Below are 17,041 nucleotides of genomic sequence, written 5' to 3'. Positions count from 1 at the left end.
GACTGGGTGGCTAAAACACAGAAATTGATTTTCGCACAGTTCTGGAGGCTAGAGGTGCAAGATCAATGTGTCAGCAGGTTTGGTTTCTACTGAGGCCTCTCTCCTTGGCTTTCAGATAGCCACTTTCTTCTGTGTCCTGACACAGCCTTTCTTCTGTGCACACACCTCTACCCACCCCTGCCTCATGTCTCTCTGTGTGTCCAAATTTTCTCTACTCTAGTCAGACTGGATCAGGGCCAACCCCAATGGCCTCATTTTAATCTAGTTTCCATATAGTCAGATTTTGAGGTTCAACATATGAATGTGGGACACAATTTAGCCCATAACAGTAATCCAGTGAAGAAATGAAAAGAATATGGGAATGTTGAGGAAAGCATGAACGGAGAGAACTTTTAAAGGAAAGCTCAAAGAGCTGTTTAAATTGGGATAAAAGACATGGCTATAATGCCTTAGAAAAGTACTCAGTTAACTTGACCCCAACTTCCAACTGTGTTGAATGATGATAAGAAAGTAAGGTAAGTAGGAAATAAATTAAGAATTTTTCCTGTTTTTAAGATTTTTTAGTTGCCCAATTAGGGAAACCAATTTTGCCTGAACTAATAAGTAAATGCATGAGAAGGCTGTTTGAGTACCTCCAAGAGATACCTAGAAGGGGTGGACCAAGTTTGGAATCAGGCAAGGAACAAGGAAGACTGGAAAGAAGCCGAAAACACAGTCCAGACCAATCCAGTTTGGGGAGAATAGAGCCTTGAACACTAAGCATAGTGTCACATCTTGCACCATGACCATCTCCAAGATGGGCATGTACTGCTGCACCTACTGCTGCCACTGGAATGCTTTATCACCTCTCTAGCTTTAGGATATATTTTTCAGACCTTTAAAGAAGTTGATCCTTTGTCTTCCGTCTCATATAGTTTCTTATGAAAAGTCTTCCAAAAAGATCTTTCATTTTTTAAAAAAAATCATTGTTTTTTTTACTTGTATATGTCCTTTTTCTCTGGCTGCTTTTAAAGATTGTTTCTCTTATTACTGGTTTTCAGTAATTTGATTATAGTTTATCTTGTTGTATATGAGTGTGTATATGAGTGAGTGAGTGAGTGTGTTTGTGTGTGTGTGTGTCCATCCTGCTTGGAGTTTTTTGAGCTCCTTAGATCAGTCAGAGTATAATTTTTATCAAACTGGATAAATTTTCAGTCTTTATTTTTCAAAAATTTTTTTGCCTCTACCTTATTTCTGGGATTCCAATTACATAGATGGTAGACAGTTTCATTTTATCCTATAAGTGACTGAAACTCTGTTCATGTTTATTTTTAGCCTATTTAATTTCTTTGCTTCATTTTGGATAGATTCTATTACCATATGTATTAGTTTTTATTGCTATAGAAAAAAATTACCACAAATTTAGCAGCTCAATACAACACAAATTTATCATCTCACAGTTTGTGTGGGTCACGGGTGGAGGCATGGGTTTGTTGGGTCGTCTGCATAGAGTCTCTCCAGGCTAACATTGAGGTGTTGGCCTGGGCAGCAATCTCTTCTGAGACTTAGAGTCTCCAAGATCACTGGTTGTTGGCAGAATTTAGTTCCTTACAGGAACTGAAATGTCCCTTTTTTTGTGATCACTGTTGACTGGGTTTTGATTTGAGTTTAGAGACTATATCCAGTCCTAGCCATTTGGCCCACTCCCAATGTGGCAGATTTTTCTTCAATGCCAGCAAGAGAATCTCTCTTTATAGTAGATGGATTCAGAGAGAAAAGGACAAAGGAGGCAAAATAACAGACAAAACAAATAGAAGACAAGTTGAAACATGGTCATCATTAATTCAACCATTTAATTACTTACATTAAGTATAAATGGATGAAATACTCAAATCAAAAGCAGAGATTGTCAGACTAGATAGAAAAACACAAGACCCAACCATATGCTGTCTACAAAAGAAATACTTCAAATACAAAGGTACAAATAGATTACAAAGTGAAAGGATGGGACAATGATATGACATGCAAACAATAAACATAAAAATATTTTCTGAAAAGGAATAAACTTCAAAACATGGAACATTACTGGAAACAGAGATAGATTTCATAATGATGAAAAGGTCAGTATATCAGGAAGGCATTATAGTTATAACTCTGTTTTCAGTTAATAACAGAGTTTCAAAACATGTTAGACAACAACTGAAAGAGAGATCATAGTTGGAGATTTTAACATTCTTTACTCAGTACTTGAAAGAACAATTAAGCACAAAAAATAAAACAAAAAGAATATAGAAGTCTGAACAGCACTTTTAGCCACCTTGACCTAATTGACATATAACATCTTACCCAACAACTGCAGAATATTTTCAAGTGTACATGGCATATTTCCCCAAATAGACTACATGACAATCTATACAACAGTCTGGGAGCGACAGCTGATATACCTAATACATAGAAAGAAACAGAGAATTAGGCAAAATGAGGAGAGAGAGGAATATGGTCTAATCAAACGAACAAGACAAAAACCTCAGAAAAACAACTAAATGCAACTGAGATAAGCAATCTACCTGATAGACTTTAATATAATGGTCATAAATATGCTCATCAAACTCGGGAGAGGAAAGGATGAACATAGTGAGAACTTTCACAATGAGATAAAAAATATAAGAGTACCAAACAGAAGTTATGACTGAATTGAAAAAATGCACTAGCAGCTTCAACAGCAGAGTAGATGAGGTAGAAAAACTAATGAGCAAGCTAAAAGAATGGTGCAACTCCCCCAGACAGAGCAGCAAAATGAAGAAAGAATTTTAAAAAGTGAAAATATCATATGGAAGATTTGGGAAAACGTCATGTGGAATAACATTTGGGTCTCAGAAGGAGAAGAGAGAGAGAAAGGGCCAGAAAAATTATTTGAAGAAATAGTGACTAAAAAATTTCCTAATCTGGGGAAGGAAACAGATATCTGGGTCCAGGAAGCCCAGAGAGCTCCAAATAAGGTGAACCCAAAGAGACACATTACAATTCAAATGGTAAAAGTTAAGGATAAAGAGGGAATCCTTAAAGCAGCAAGAGAAAAATAACTTGAGGCAATAAAGGAGTGGTGGGACATATTCAAAGTGCTGAAAGGAAAAAAAAAAATCTCACCAAGAACTCTCTACCCAGCAAGTTTATCATTCAGAAATGAAGGAGAGATTAAGAGTTTCCAAGATAAGCAAAAGCTAAAGGAGTTTATCACCACTACACTGATTCTACATGAAATATTAAAGGGACTTCTTTAAACTGAAAAGAAATGGCACTAACTGATAATAAGAAAACATACAAAACTTAAAATCTCACTGGAAAATGTAAATATATAATAAAGGTAGGGGATCAATCACTTATAAAGCAAGCATGAAGGTTAAAAGCAAGCATGAAGGTTAAAAGACAAAAGTAAAAATAACTAAAATTGCAATAATTAGTTAAGGAATGCATAAAATTAAAAAGTGTGAAAAGTGTCATCAATAGATGAATTTCAAAAGACTGAAATCTTACAGAGTATGCTCTGTGACCACAGCAAAAGTAAATTAGAAACAAACATGAATTCTAGATGCTGGAAATTAACATATTTCTTAACACCCCATTGATCAAGGAATAAATCACAAGGGAAGTTGGAAAATATTTCAAACTAAAGGATAATGCATATACAACAACAGAATTTGTGGGGTACAGCTAAAGCAGGACTTAGAGGGAAATTTCTAACTTTAAATGTTAGAGGGAATATTGGTTTAATATTGATTAATTTTCTACCTTAAGAATCTAGAAAAAGAAAAGTAAATTTATCTCTAAGTAAAAGGAAGGAAACACTAAAGACAGCAGGAATCAATGAAATAGAAAAGATACAAACATAGAGAAAATGAAAAGTTCTTGAAAAGATAAAATTGATAAACTTTTAGCGAGAGAGAGTTTGATTGCCAATATGATAAATGATGAATGAAAGAGGAAATATCACTCCAGATCCTAGACATAAAAAGGAATATTATGAACATTTTTATGCCATTATATTTGACAACTTGAAGTAGAGAAATTCTTTGAAATACAAAACTTACTAGAATTGAGAGAAGATGCATAAATTTGTAATAGCCTACTATCTGTCAGAGTCAAATTTGTATATCAAAAACTTCACCATAAAGAAAAGTCCAGGGCCAAAGAGTTTCACTGGTTGATCAAATATTTAAGAAATAAAAAGGAAGGAAGGAAGGAAGGAAGGAAACCCCATACCAACTCAGAAAAAAGAAGAGGAAGGAACACTTCCCAGCTGATTCTTTGAGGTCAGCAATAAACTCATATAAAACCTGACAAAGATGTTACAAGTACTAAATATACAGATCAAAATCATTCATGAACTTAGACAAAAATCCTGAACAAAATATTAGCAAATTGAATCTATCAGTATATAAAAAGGGTAATGCATCATGAGTAAGTGGGGTTTATCCCAACAGTGCCAGATAAATATGTCATTTGAAAATTAATCATTATAATCCACCATATTAACAAAATAAAGTAGAAAAAGCATATTTGACAAAAATTAACACCCATTTATGATCAAAGCTCTGGGCAAACTAGGAATAGAATGAGACTTCCTCAATCTGATGGAAAATATTTACAGAAAACCTACAACCAGTATCATTTTAATGGTGAAACAATGAATATTTTCCCTCTAAGATCAGAAATAAAACAAGGGGAGCCTGATCAAGATGGTGGAATAGAAAGATGGGGAGCTCCTCCCACAAATACATCAAAAATACATTTACATGTGGAGCAGTTCTCACAGAATACTTGCTGAATGCTGGCAGAAGATCTCATAAAACCAAAATTACAAAAAAGATCACCACATAACTGGGTAGGAGGAAAGAAAAAGAATGGAATTGGGATGGGACCTGTGCCCTGGGCGGGAGCTGTGAAAGAGGAAAGGTTCCCTCACACTGGGAAGCGCTTTCGCTGGTGGGGATATCAGGTAGAACAGAAAGAGAGCTCCAGAGGCTTGGAGGAGAGTGCAGCAGCCAGTTTGCAGCAGGCAGAACAGAGAAAGACCGGCACAGAGGATCTGGCCACCTCCCTGCACTCCCTAGCCTGAGACACATGTCTGCTGGTGTGTGTGAGGTGCTAGGTGCTGAAGCTTGGGATTCGGAGGACAGACCCAGAGAGAAGATGGATTGGCTTCATGGAGACAGCCTGAAGGGCCTGGAGTGTGGTCCAAGCTGCGACTGGGGGTGTGTGCAGGAAGGAGCCCAGGTCCACCATTGAAGCCCCATTGTTAACATGCATGCTCGAAGGGCGGGGTGAGGCTCACCACAGCAGCCTCATTCTCAGCGTGCTCACAGCTGGCAGGGCTCTGCCAATGAAGCCCCACGGTTAATGTGCACGAAGGGAGGGATGGGCCCCACCATAGCAGCTTTCCTCAACTTGCTCACAGCAGGAGTGGCTCCATCTCTATGAGCTCTGGGAGCACGCAAGCGCTGGTAGGTTGCCCATAAGTGGAGGTGGGGTTGAAATTCCAGCTGATCCCCAGAGGCTGAGCGACTTCAGAAGCAGGACTGAAATCTGAGTGTGCAGTGGTTCTGCAACCCAGGGACTTAGGCGACACACGTAGCTATGTAAACTCAGTTTGTCTGGGATATCCAAGCAGATCACTGGTGTTCCCGTGGCTGGGGCGGATCCGGTGATAGTGGCTGCAGGCTTTGCCGCGCAAGCACACTGAGGCGGGGCCAAGGTTTGGACTGACTCAGTAGCTCCCATGGTGGGTCCAGGTGAGTGACTGTGGCAGTCTCGGTGCCTGACTTCAGTGGTTCTGTGCCAACAGATCTGTGCTAGAGGTTTTATGAGTACAGTGCCTGAGGGACACCTGGGCTGATTGCCTGAATTCCCATGGATGAGTCCGGGCTGAGGGCAGTGCCAAAAACAGTGTATGGGTGACAGGTGATACCACAGAGTGCACTTCCCAGTACAGTAAGTCCCCTACATAAGAACAAGTTCTGTTCCGAGAGCACATTCATTAAGTCCAATTTGTTCATAAGGCCAACAAAGTTAGCCTAGGAAACCAACTAACACAGTCAGCTATATAGCACTATACTGTAATAGGTTTATAGTAACTTTTCACACAAATAATACATAAAAAACAAACAAGGGCTTCCCTGGTGGCACAGTGGTTAAGAATCCGCCTGCCAATGCAGGGGACACAGGTTCGAGCCCTGGTCCAGGAAGATCCCACATGCCACGGAGCAATTAAGCCTGTGCACCACAACTACTGAGCCTGCACTCTAGAGCCTACGAGCCACAACTGCTGAAGCCTGTGTGCCTAGAGCCTGTGCTCTGAAAAAAAGAGAAGCCACCACAATGAGAAGCCTGTGCACCGCAATGCAATGCATTTACCACTGCAGCAAAGAGAATAAAATACCTAGGAATAAACCTACCTAAGGAGAAGAAAGACCTGAAAGAAATGAAAGATGATACAAACAGATGGAGAGATATACCATGTTCTTGGATTGGAAGAATCAACATTGTGAAAATGACTATACTACCCAAACAATCTACAGATTCAATGCAGTCCTTATGAAACTACCAAGGGCATTTTTCACAGAACTAGAACAAAAAATTTCAGAATTTGTATGGAAACACAAAAGACACCGAATAGCCAAAGCAATCTTGAGAAAGAAAAACTGAGCTGGAGGAATCAGGCTCCTGGACTTCTGACTATACTACAAAGCTACAGTAATCAAGACAGTATGGTACTGGCACAAACACAGAAATATAGATCAGTGGAACAGGATAGAAAGCCCAGAGATAAACCCACACACATGTGGTGAACTTATCTTTGATAAAGGGGGAAAGAATATACAATGGGGAAAAGACAGCCTCTTCAGTAAGTGGTGCTTGGGAAAACTGGACAGCTACATGTAAAAGAATGTAATTAGAACACTCCCTAACACCACACACAAAAATAAACTCAAAATGGATTAAAAAACCTAAATTTAAGGCCAGATGCTCTAAAACTCTTAGAGGAAAACATAGGCAGAATACTTTATGACATACATCACAGCAAGATCCTTTTTGACCCACCTCCTAGAGAAATGGAAATAAAAACAAACAAAAAAAACCCAAACAGGACCTAATGAAACTTAAAAGCTTTTGCACAGCAAAGGAAACCATAAACAAGACAAAACAACAGCCCTCCAAATGGGAGAAAATATTTGCAAATGACACAACTGACAAAGGATTAATCTCCAAAATTTACAAGCAGCTCATGCAGCTCAATATTAAAAAAACAAGAACCCAATCCAAAAATGGGCAGAAAACCTAAATAGACATTTCTCCAAAGAAGATATACAGATTGCCAACAAACAGATGAAAGGATGCTCAACATCACTAATCATTAGAGAAATGCAAATGAAAACTACAATGAGGTATCTCCTCACACTGGTCAGATGGCTGTCATCAAAATATCTACAAGCAATAAATGCTGGGGCTTCCCTGGTGGCGCAGTGGTTGAGAGTCCACCTGCCGATGCAGGGGACACGGGTTCGTGTCCCGGTCCGGGAAGATCCCACATGCCGCGGAGCGGCTGGGCCCGTGAGCCATGGCCGCTGAGCCTGCGCATCTGGAGCCTGTGCTCCGCAACGGGAGAGGCCACAGCAGTGAGAGGCCCGCATACCACACACACAAAAAAGAAAAACAATAAATGCTGGAGAGGGGGTGGAGAAAAGGGAACCCTCTTGCACTGTTGATGGGAATGTAAATTGATACAGCCACTGTGGAGAACAGTATGGAGGTTCCTTCAAAAACTAAAAATAGAACTACCATACTACCTAGCAATCTCATTACTGGATATGTACCCTGAGAAAACCATAATTCAAAAAGTCATATACCACAATATTCACTGCAGCACTATTTACAATAGCCAGGACATGGAAGCAACCTAAGTGTCCATCGACAGATGAATGGATTAAGAAGATGTGGCACATATATACAATGGAATATTACTCAGCCATTAAAAGAAACGAAATTGAGTTATTTGTAGTGAGGTGGATGGACCTAGGGTCTGTCATACAGAGTGAAGTAAGTCAGAAAGAGAAAAACAAATACTGTATGCTAACTCATATATATGGAATCTAAAAAAAAAAAAAAAGTGGTTCTGAAGAACCTAAGCACAGGACAGGAATAAAGATGCAGACATAGAGAATGGACTTGAGGACACGGAGAGGGGGAAGGGTAAACTGGGATGAAGTGAGAGAGTGGCTTGGACATATACACACTACCAAATGTAAAATTGATAGCTAGTGTCAAGCAGCCGCATAGCACAGGGAGATAAGCTCTGTGCTTTGTGACCACCTAGAGGGGTGGGATAGGAAGGGTGTGAGGGAGGAGATATGGGGATATATGTATGTGTATAGCTGATTCACTTTGTTATAAAGCAGAAACTAACAGAGCACTGTTAAGCAATTATACTCCAATAAGGATGTTAAAAAAATAGAAAGAAAAACAAAAGAAAAAGAATTTAGTATGAATTAAAAAAATAATAATACAAATGAATCTGTATATAAAACAGAAAGAGACTCACAGACATAGAAGACAAATTTATGTTTACCAAAGGGGAGAGGGAAAGAGGAAGGGACAAATTAGGGGTATGGGATTAACAGATACAAACTAGATATAAACTACTATATATAAAATAGATAAGCAGCAAGGATTTACTGTATAGCACAGGGGAACTATACCCAATATCTTGTAATAACCTATAATGGAATATAATTTGCAAAACTACTGAATCACTATGCTGTACACTTGAAACTAACACAACATCGTAAATCAACTATGCTTCAATAAAAATATATCATTTCTCCTCTGAATTACCAGAGAAGAAATGCTTTCCCCCAGGAGAGTCCCAGTTCACTCCTGACTCTCTGTGAGGCTCTCCAACATTAGCAAATGTGTCTGACTCAGGGTCTTTTCAAACTACTGCCTCTACACTGGAACTCAGAGTGTGTGAGCTTTTGAGTGTGCCCCTTTAATAAGAGTGGACTTGAGGACACGGGGATTGGGAAGGGTAAGCTGGGACGAAGTGAGAGAGTGGCATGGACATATATACACTACCAAATGTAAAATAGATAACTAGTGGGAAGCAGCTGCATAGCACAGGGAGATCAGCTCAGTGCTTTGTGACCACCTAGAGGGGTGGGATAGGGAGGATGGGAGGGAGATGCAAGAGGGAGAGACATGGGGATATATGTATACGTATAGCTGATTCACTTTGTTATACAGCAGAAACTAACAACAATGTAAAGCAATTATACTCCAATAAAGATGTTAAAAAAAAAAAGTGTAGGCTCTTTCCTCCAGCTCTCCTGAACAGAAGACCCACTGGTTTTCCAAGCCAGACTTTCTGGGGGCTCATCTTCCTGGTTCAGGACCCTCCGGATGCGGAGCCCAATGTGAGGCTTCAACCCCTCGCCTTGCGGAGAACCTCTGCAATTGTGATATTCCTCCTGTTTTTGGGTTACTGGCCCAGGGGAGTGGGTCCTGACTATACTGCATCTCTGCTCTTTCTACCCATCCTGCTGTGGTTCCTTCTCTACATGTTTAGGTGTGGTAAATCTTTTCTGCTAGTCTTCGGGTTATTCTCATAGGTAGTTGCTCTGTAAATTGTTGTAATTTTGGTGCGTCTGTGGGAAGAAGTGAGTTCAGGGTCTTCCTACTCCACCGTCTTGGCCATCTCCAGCCCTGAACTATTTTATTTTTAAAGGAAACCTCATTTCTTGTTTTATCTGATACCCACAACAATTCATTTTCACCTGGGGAGGCTGAGGCTTAGAGAAAAGTAAATTGATCAAGGTCTCACACCTGGAAAGTGGCAGGGATGAGTGTGGAACTAAGTCTTCCTAAAGATTATGTCACAACATTCTATCTCTGTTAGTTGTTCCCAGCCCAGCTTACACAACTGACTCACTCATGGTGCTTTTCTGAAATACAGCTGCCTGGGTCCCACCCAGACTTTCAGCGTCAGAATTTCCAGAGTTGTAGTTTTGGGATCTAAGGGGATTTGGGAGATGAGAAAGAAGAGCTCTCTGTGGGCTGCGTTAGTGGTTGACATTTGAGCTGGCAATGGGTAGAATGTCTATGGGCATTACCTAATGCTGACCTCCAGTGTGGCTTCAGTGTGTGCCTGGGGGGATGTGTAAATGGTTGCAAGAAGCTGTAATTGAGGGCCTGTGATAGGTTGCGCTGAGTTGCAGAACTCCCTGTGGGAAAGCCTGGTTCCTGTGGCTAGGATCTGGAGCCTTTGGTTTATTCTAAGAAGTCCTACAGCATGCAGTTTAGAATTCTTTTCTGGCTGCGTTTTCACAACGAAGGTGGAATTCTCCAAGCTTGGGAAGATTTTAACAAAGTTGATTTAAAAACTGGACTACGTCAGTGTTTCTCTCTCCAGTTTGGGGTTTTTACTGCCTTGAGCTTAGATTAGCTCAGCTGAACTAAGGAGAGGGGCTTCTTAAAAATAAATCTTGAAAAAATAAACAAGGTCAGTGATCCGTGATGAGACTTGGATGGCTGTACGGCAACCTGGGACTTGGCAATGTCAGCCTCATTTCCCATGCTGCCAGGAAGCAAATAGATTTGGCCAAATATAGGTTGGATAGGGTTGCAGGCTTCTTTTTCCACTTCATTTCCTCAAGCCTTTAATCTCTAGTTTCATGAAATCAGGTGATTCATTCTTCTTTTTCCTCAGCCACAGTTCTCTGTCTTAATGAGTGGGTTGGGAAATCTTACTCTGACCCTTTCCTTCATTTAATGATAACTCATGTTTGTAAATCTCTTTAGCTTCTACAAAGTAAATACATTTTCTTTACCTTAGTTGATCCTCAAAATAATAAGAACAGCAATAATAAAAATATGAATAACAAATAGCAATAACACAATAGTAATAACCATAAAATAGAAACAGCAATAACCAAGCTACTATCTATTGAATGCCTGTTAGTTACCACATATTATACTAGGGACTTTCATGTTTGTGAAATGTACTGATCCTTTCAGGGAGATAAATATTTCACTCTGTAGACAGCAAACTGAGGTTCATAGTTTTAAAGTAACTTGCCCAAGGTCTTCTAGTTAGGATGGCTGAACTGGGATTTTAGCTCTTCTCTATGATTCCAAGCACCTTTCCACTGTACAACAGTGATACTCTTGGGCTCAGAGAATCAAGGACCTGCCCGAGGTCACATGCTGCATGGTTGCAGTGCATGGAGTCTGCATTTCAACCATTGTCTCTTGATTTCTGTACTGTGCTCTTTAATTCTTCTAAGTCCTCAGACACCATATAGTATTTGAAGTTTCCCCATCCTAGAGATGTTCAGACTAATGCCTTTAGTAGAAATGAGTTAGTTAGTTCTTTTAACTTTAAAACAAATTTGCATTTAATGACATCCATTCACATTCACCTGGTCTGCAATATGGGGAAGGCACAGTGCACGTAGAAGCAGCTACATTGGAGTTCAAGCACTTGAGGTTATCACCATTGACCATCCCTGACTCTGCGACCTTTGGTAAGTTGCTCTACCTTCCTTCACCTCAGTTGTCTTACCTGTAATATAGGTACATAATAATATTTACCTCACAGAGTTGCTGAATGGATTTATAAGGCTAAAGGTGTGAAAAAGGTTATGCAAACTGCAGCTTTAAGAGTTGGTAGTAATTTTGTGGCTATTACTGCTTGCAGTCATGGCTTTCTTTTGGAATCTGTGATTAACACTTGAGTTGTTATGAGATTTAAGAAATAACAACTCTTAGTGGAGTTGCTCCAATATAGAATTAAAGAATTGTCCTGGGGTAAAAAGGCTTTCTCTTCCTACATATAGGCTGTATTTCCTGTTGGCTTAGATAGGGCTATTGGAAAGGCCAGATTAAAGAATTTGTGCACTGAGACTAAGCAGACCCAAGGAGAGGTTTCCCAAGAAGTTCTCAAGAGTTCTCTGTAATGTCAGAAGCAGGATTCTAAGCTCTGGACACGGGCCTGGACCTCTGGAACAAATACTGTATTTGAAACTGAGGCCAAAAAAGGTAAGCCTCTTAAAACTACAAATCTCAGATACTCTTTTTTTCTTTCTTACTCTAACCATCTCCCTTTTCCCTTTCTTTCTTTCTCTTCCTCTGTGTTCTCCTAATTCACTTACATAGTTGTTGTCAACAGGGTTGGAAACATTGCTGTACATACGATATACCAGGAGTTAGGCTTATCAACCAACTATGTGTTCACGATTCTCTAAGTAATAACATTTAAAAATATCCTGGGGCTTCCCTGGTGGTGCAGTGGTTAGGAATCTGCCTGCCAAGGCAGGGGACACAGGTTTGAGCCCTGGCCTGGGAAGATCCCACATGCTGTGGAGCAACTAAGCCCATGTGCCACAACTACTGAGCCTCCACTGTACAGCCTGTGAGCCACAACTACTGAGCCCGTGTGCCACAGCTGCTGCTGAGGCCTGTGTGCCTAGAGCCCATGCTCCACAACAAAAGAAGCCACCACAATGAGAAACCCACGCACCGCAACGAAGAGTAACCCCCACTCACTGCAACTAGAGAAAGCCCACGTGCAGCAATGAAGACCCAACGCAGCCAAAAATAAATAAATAAATTTATTAAAAAAATAAATGCATCTGTTAAAAAATATAAAATATCTTGCTTGGGGTTTTGTCCCTATTGCAGTGTTTCCACTTGTTGTGTGACAACTCCATGACCTTCTCTAGGCTTCAGTTTCTTTCTCATCTGTAAAATGAATAAATTGGACTGAATGCTCTGTAAGGTCATATGTAGCTCATGAACCATGATTCTTGTATGTTCCTCCACTGCATTTGTTAAATCTTTATATAGAAAAACGCACAGTTCAGCAGTGTACAGCTCAATGAATTATCACATTGAGCACCTGTGTGGCCACTACCTTGACCAACAAACAGGGTATAACCAGCCCCCTGTAAGTTCCCTATGTTTTCCCTTTCAGGCACTAACATCTGTCTCCTTCAGAAGATAAACATCATAAATGAGTTTGCCTGTTGTTGAACTTTCTATGCATCGAATCATGCAGTGTATGCTATTTTCTTTGCCTTCATTAGATTAACATTGATTATAAGATATTTCTATTGTTTTTACATACATGTTTATTTTCATTGCTATATAATATTCTCTTATAAGAATATCTTCCATTGTAGTATTGATGAATATAGGGTTGATTTCAGTAATAGACTCTTTTAAAAATAAAAATTAAATTTTATTGAAGTATAGTTGATTTACAGTATTATATTAGTTTCAGGGATACTTTTTCACATATATATTCTTTTTCAGATTCTTTTCAATTATAGGTTATTACAAGATATTGAATATAGTTCCCTGTACTATACAGTAGGTCCTTGTTATTTATCTGTTTTGTGTATTGTAGTGTGTATCTGTTAATCCCAAACTCCTAATTTATCCCTCCCCTGGCCCTTTCCCCACTGATAACCATAAGTTTGTTTTCTATGTTTGTGAGCCTATTTCTGTTTTCTAAATAAGTTCATTTGTGTCATTTTAAAAATATTCCACATATAAGTGATATCATATGATATTTATCTTTCTCTGTCCCATTTACTTCACTTAGTATGATAATCTCTGGGTCTGTCCATGTTGCTGCAAATAGTTTTACAGTTAAGTCTCCTACATAAGAACATTCTGTTACAAGAACGCATTCCTAAGTCCAACGAAGTTAGCCTAGGTAGCCAACTAACACGATCGGCTATATAGTACTGTGCTGTAATAGGTTTATAATACTTTTCATACAAATTATACATAAAAAACAAACAAAAATAAAGAAAACATTTTTAATCTTACAGTACAGTACCTTGAAAAGTACAGTAGTACAGTACAACAGCTGGCATATAGGGGCTGGCATCGAGTGAACAGGCAAGGAGAGCTACTGACTGGAGGAGGGAGAGGGGGTGGGAGATGGTAGAGCTGAGGGATCATCAACAGCAGGAGATGGAGGCCAGGCTGCAGTTTCACTGATGCCTGATGCTGATGGCACAGGGTCTGGTTCCTTGCTGGATTCAATTCTATCTACCCTCTTGAAAAAACGATCCAGTGATGTCTGGGTAGTAGCTCTTTTGTTCTCATCATAGATGACATGGTAGCACTGGATTGCGTTCTGAACAGCCGCTGCAACCTTTGTGTACCATTCTACGTTTGGGTCCTATGCTTCAAAAACTAACAGTGCCTCCTCAGATAAAGAAAATCCCCTTGCCATTTCCTGCGTCGTGACTCTCTTCAGTTACTTCTTCTTCCTCTTGTCTGTCTTCGTCCTTTCTCCGGGCCTCCAATTCTGTCAGGTCTTCATTAGTAAGCTCCGTGTTCGCATCTTTGAAAGTTCACAACTTGAAGGTTCATATGGAGGGGACTTACTGTATTTCATTCTCTTTTACAGCTTAAAATATTCCATTGTATATACGTCCATCTTCTCTATCCATTCATCTGTTGATGGACATTCAGTTTGCTTCCATGTCCTTGCTATTGTAAATTGTAAATAGTGCTGCTATGAACATTGGGGTACATGTATCTTTTTGAATTAGAGTTTTTGTCTTTTCTGGATATATGCTCAGGAGTACTCTTTATGCTCTTGATGGTATCTTTGATAGATACATGACATGGTGTCTTTGATAGAATTTTAATATAGTCAAATTTATTAATTATTTCCTTTCTAATGCTTTCTGTTCTATATCTGAAATCTTTACCTACTCTAAGATATGAAGTTTTTTTCTATTAGAACTTTCTATGTTTGTATACATGATCATATTATCCATAAATTGTGATAGTTTTGTTTCTTCCTTTCTAATCCTTCATTTTCTTCGTTTCCTTTCCTAATTGTACTGCTAGTACCTTCAGTATGATGATGAATAGAAGTAGTGGTAGCACATCCTTGTCTTATTTCTAATCTAAGAGGGAAAACTGTCAACATTTCACCACTTAGTATGGTTTTTGCTCTAGGGTTTTTGGTAATTAGCTTTTTTTACTAGATGAAGTAAATTCCCTTGTAATCCTAGATTACTAAGAGGTTTTAATCACAGTTGGATGTCGAATTTTAGCAAATCCATTTTTGCATTAATTGATTCCATACGTTGTCTTCTTTATTTTGTTAATATGGTAAATTACATTTACTTTTTTAAAAACATTGAGATGTAATTCAGGTACCACATAGTTCACCATCTCAAAGTGTACAATTCAGTGATTTTTAGTACATTACAAGGTTGTACAACCATCACAACTATCTAATTACAGTATATTTTCATCACCCTAAAAAGAAACTGTTAGTATCCATACCGCATTTCTCCCTTCCTTCAGCCCTTGCCAACCACTGATCTACTTTCTGTTTATGGATTTGCCTTTCCTGGACATTTTATATAAATGAAATCATACAATATATGGCCTTTTGTGACTGGCTTCTTTCACTTAGCATAATGTGTTCAAGGCTCATCCATGATGTAGCAAGGATCTGGATTTCTTTTTTCTTTTTTTTTTAAGGACCAAATAACATTCCATTGTATGGCTATACCACGTTTGATTTACCCATTCATCAGCTGAGGTACATTTGAGTTTCTACTTTTTGACTCTTTTGAATAACACTGCTGTGAATATTCACTTCCATGTTTTTGTGTAGACACAAGTTTTCATCAGATGCCTCTAGACTCATACTTCTGTCACCATAAGACAAACCAAAACCAATCATCTGCTTGCAGCAGCAGTAGTCCCAGGGATCCTGATATCTGTGGCCTGGGGATATGGGACTAACAGGATCCTGAGTTTGCTTCATTTTCTTTATTTTATCTTCCCTCAGTCTCAAGCCCAGAGTACACCCTTAGTAAGAGTTTATAAAATTTGCTTGGCTTGCTGGACAGGCGGAAAGCTGGGACAAAGATCCCTGTCACTACTCCTCTGGGTTTCTGTTTATTCTGTTTCTTTCTGGAATGGCCTTCCCCATCTCTGCCTGACCAACTCCTGTTTATCCTTCGCGAGTTCTTTGAGGTAGTATCTTCTCCAGAAAGGTGATTTATTACTTACCTTTCTCTCTAGCCTGAGCATGGATCATTGACCTGTTTTACAGAGTGAGGATTTGAACTCAGAGAAAGAAAGGGACTTGCCCAGGTTGGTAAAGTGAGTTAACGGCAAGGATATACTGGATCCATCTTCCTCTGGCTCCTAGCCCAGGATATATTTCTTTCTTTCTTTTTTACGGACAAGAATCATTTGTATTATCATTGGTTTGCTACAATTTTCGGGGTTGTAAACTAAAACAATGAAAGGCAGCAATATTACAGGTGGATGAACTAGGCAAGATACATTTCTTTTAATTGCCTGACCTCAGTATTCCTAGCTGTAAAATGGAGATAACTCATGCTGTTCAGTTCCTGGAGTATTTGTGAGGAGCCAGTTAGACAGTGACTGTGAATGGGGTTTGTGAAGGGCTATACACATGTGAGGGAAGTGATTGTTACTTCCAGGAAGATATTTACTGAGTGCCAGATGCTTCTGTGATTGCATGGCTTCTCCAGTTCTCTCCTGCTTTCCTGCCTCAGGTACCCAGTTTTCTGCTGTGGCCTCCAGCCAGTAAGTACTCAGCCTAAATTGCACAGCACTCATAATAAGTCCTGGCAGCTAAGTTTCATTTCTCCCCACACTTCCCTCCTCTCCCACTTCAGCCAAGCTCTTCCTCATATTATTCCTCAGGACTGGTCTGTATTCAACTGTTATTTCAGTCAGTAGTTGCTTCCAGTCAAATCAGTCAGTAGGGGTCAGGGGATATCACAAAGGGTAAAAGGCTTGATCAGGTAAACTGAGTATTACCACTATACGCTCTATGACACAAGCCCCTTTCCTCGGGGAGTACAGTAACCTAGTCTCTGAGGTCACTTCCTAATATCTTCTGAGGTGTTCCTGAACTAAGTAAGCTTGGTGTTGGGTCCTACTTGAGATTCAGAAGTATAATGATCATAACAAGAAGCCATGATTGTAGGCC

At 39.5% G+C, this 17,041-nt stretch overlaps 1 protein-coding gene across 1 annotated transcript in view; it reads left to right on the top strand.

The window, feature by feature from the left end:
- Window positions 1-13,062, top strand: part of GDPD4 (glycerophosphodiester phosphodiesterase domain containing 4) — a 41,525-nt gene extending 28,463 nt beyond the window's left edge. Inside the window, exons 7-8 of the mRNA XM_060160863.1 lie at window positions 11,478-11,555; window positions 13,004-13,062. Coding sequence (XP_060016846.1) covers window positions 11,478-11,555; window positions 13,004-13,062 — 137 coding nt within the window. The remainder of the gene's footprint in view (window positions 1-11,477; window positions 11,556-13,003) is intronic.
- The last annotated feature ends 3,979 nt before the right edge of the window (window positions 13,063-17,041 follow it).

The sequence above is a fragment of the Lagenorhynchus albirostris genome, chromosome 9 (genome assembly GCF_949774975.1).
Source record: "Lagenorhynchus albirostris chromosome 9, mLagAlb1.1, whole genome shotgun sequence".
NCBI lineage: Eukaryota > Metazoa > Chordata > Mammalia > Artiodactyla > Delphinidae > Lagenorhynchus > Lagenorhynchus albirostris.
Note: the sequence above shows the minus strand (reverse complement) of the source record. Positions and strands in the feature narration are given on the sequence as shown.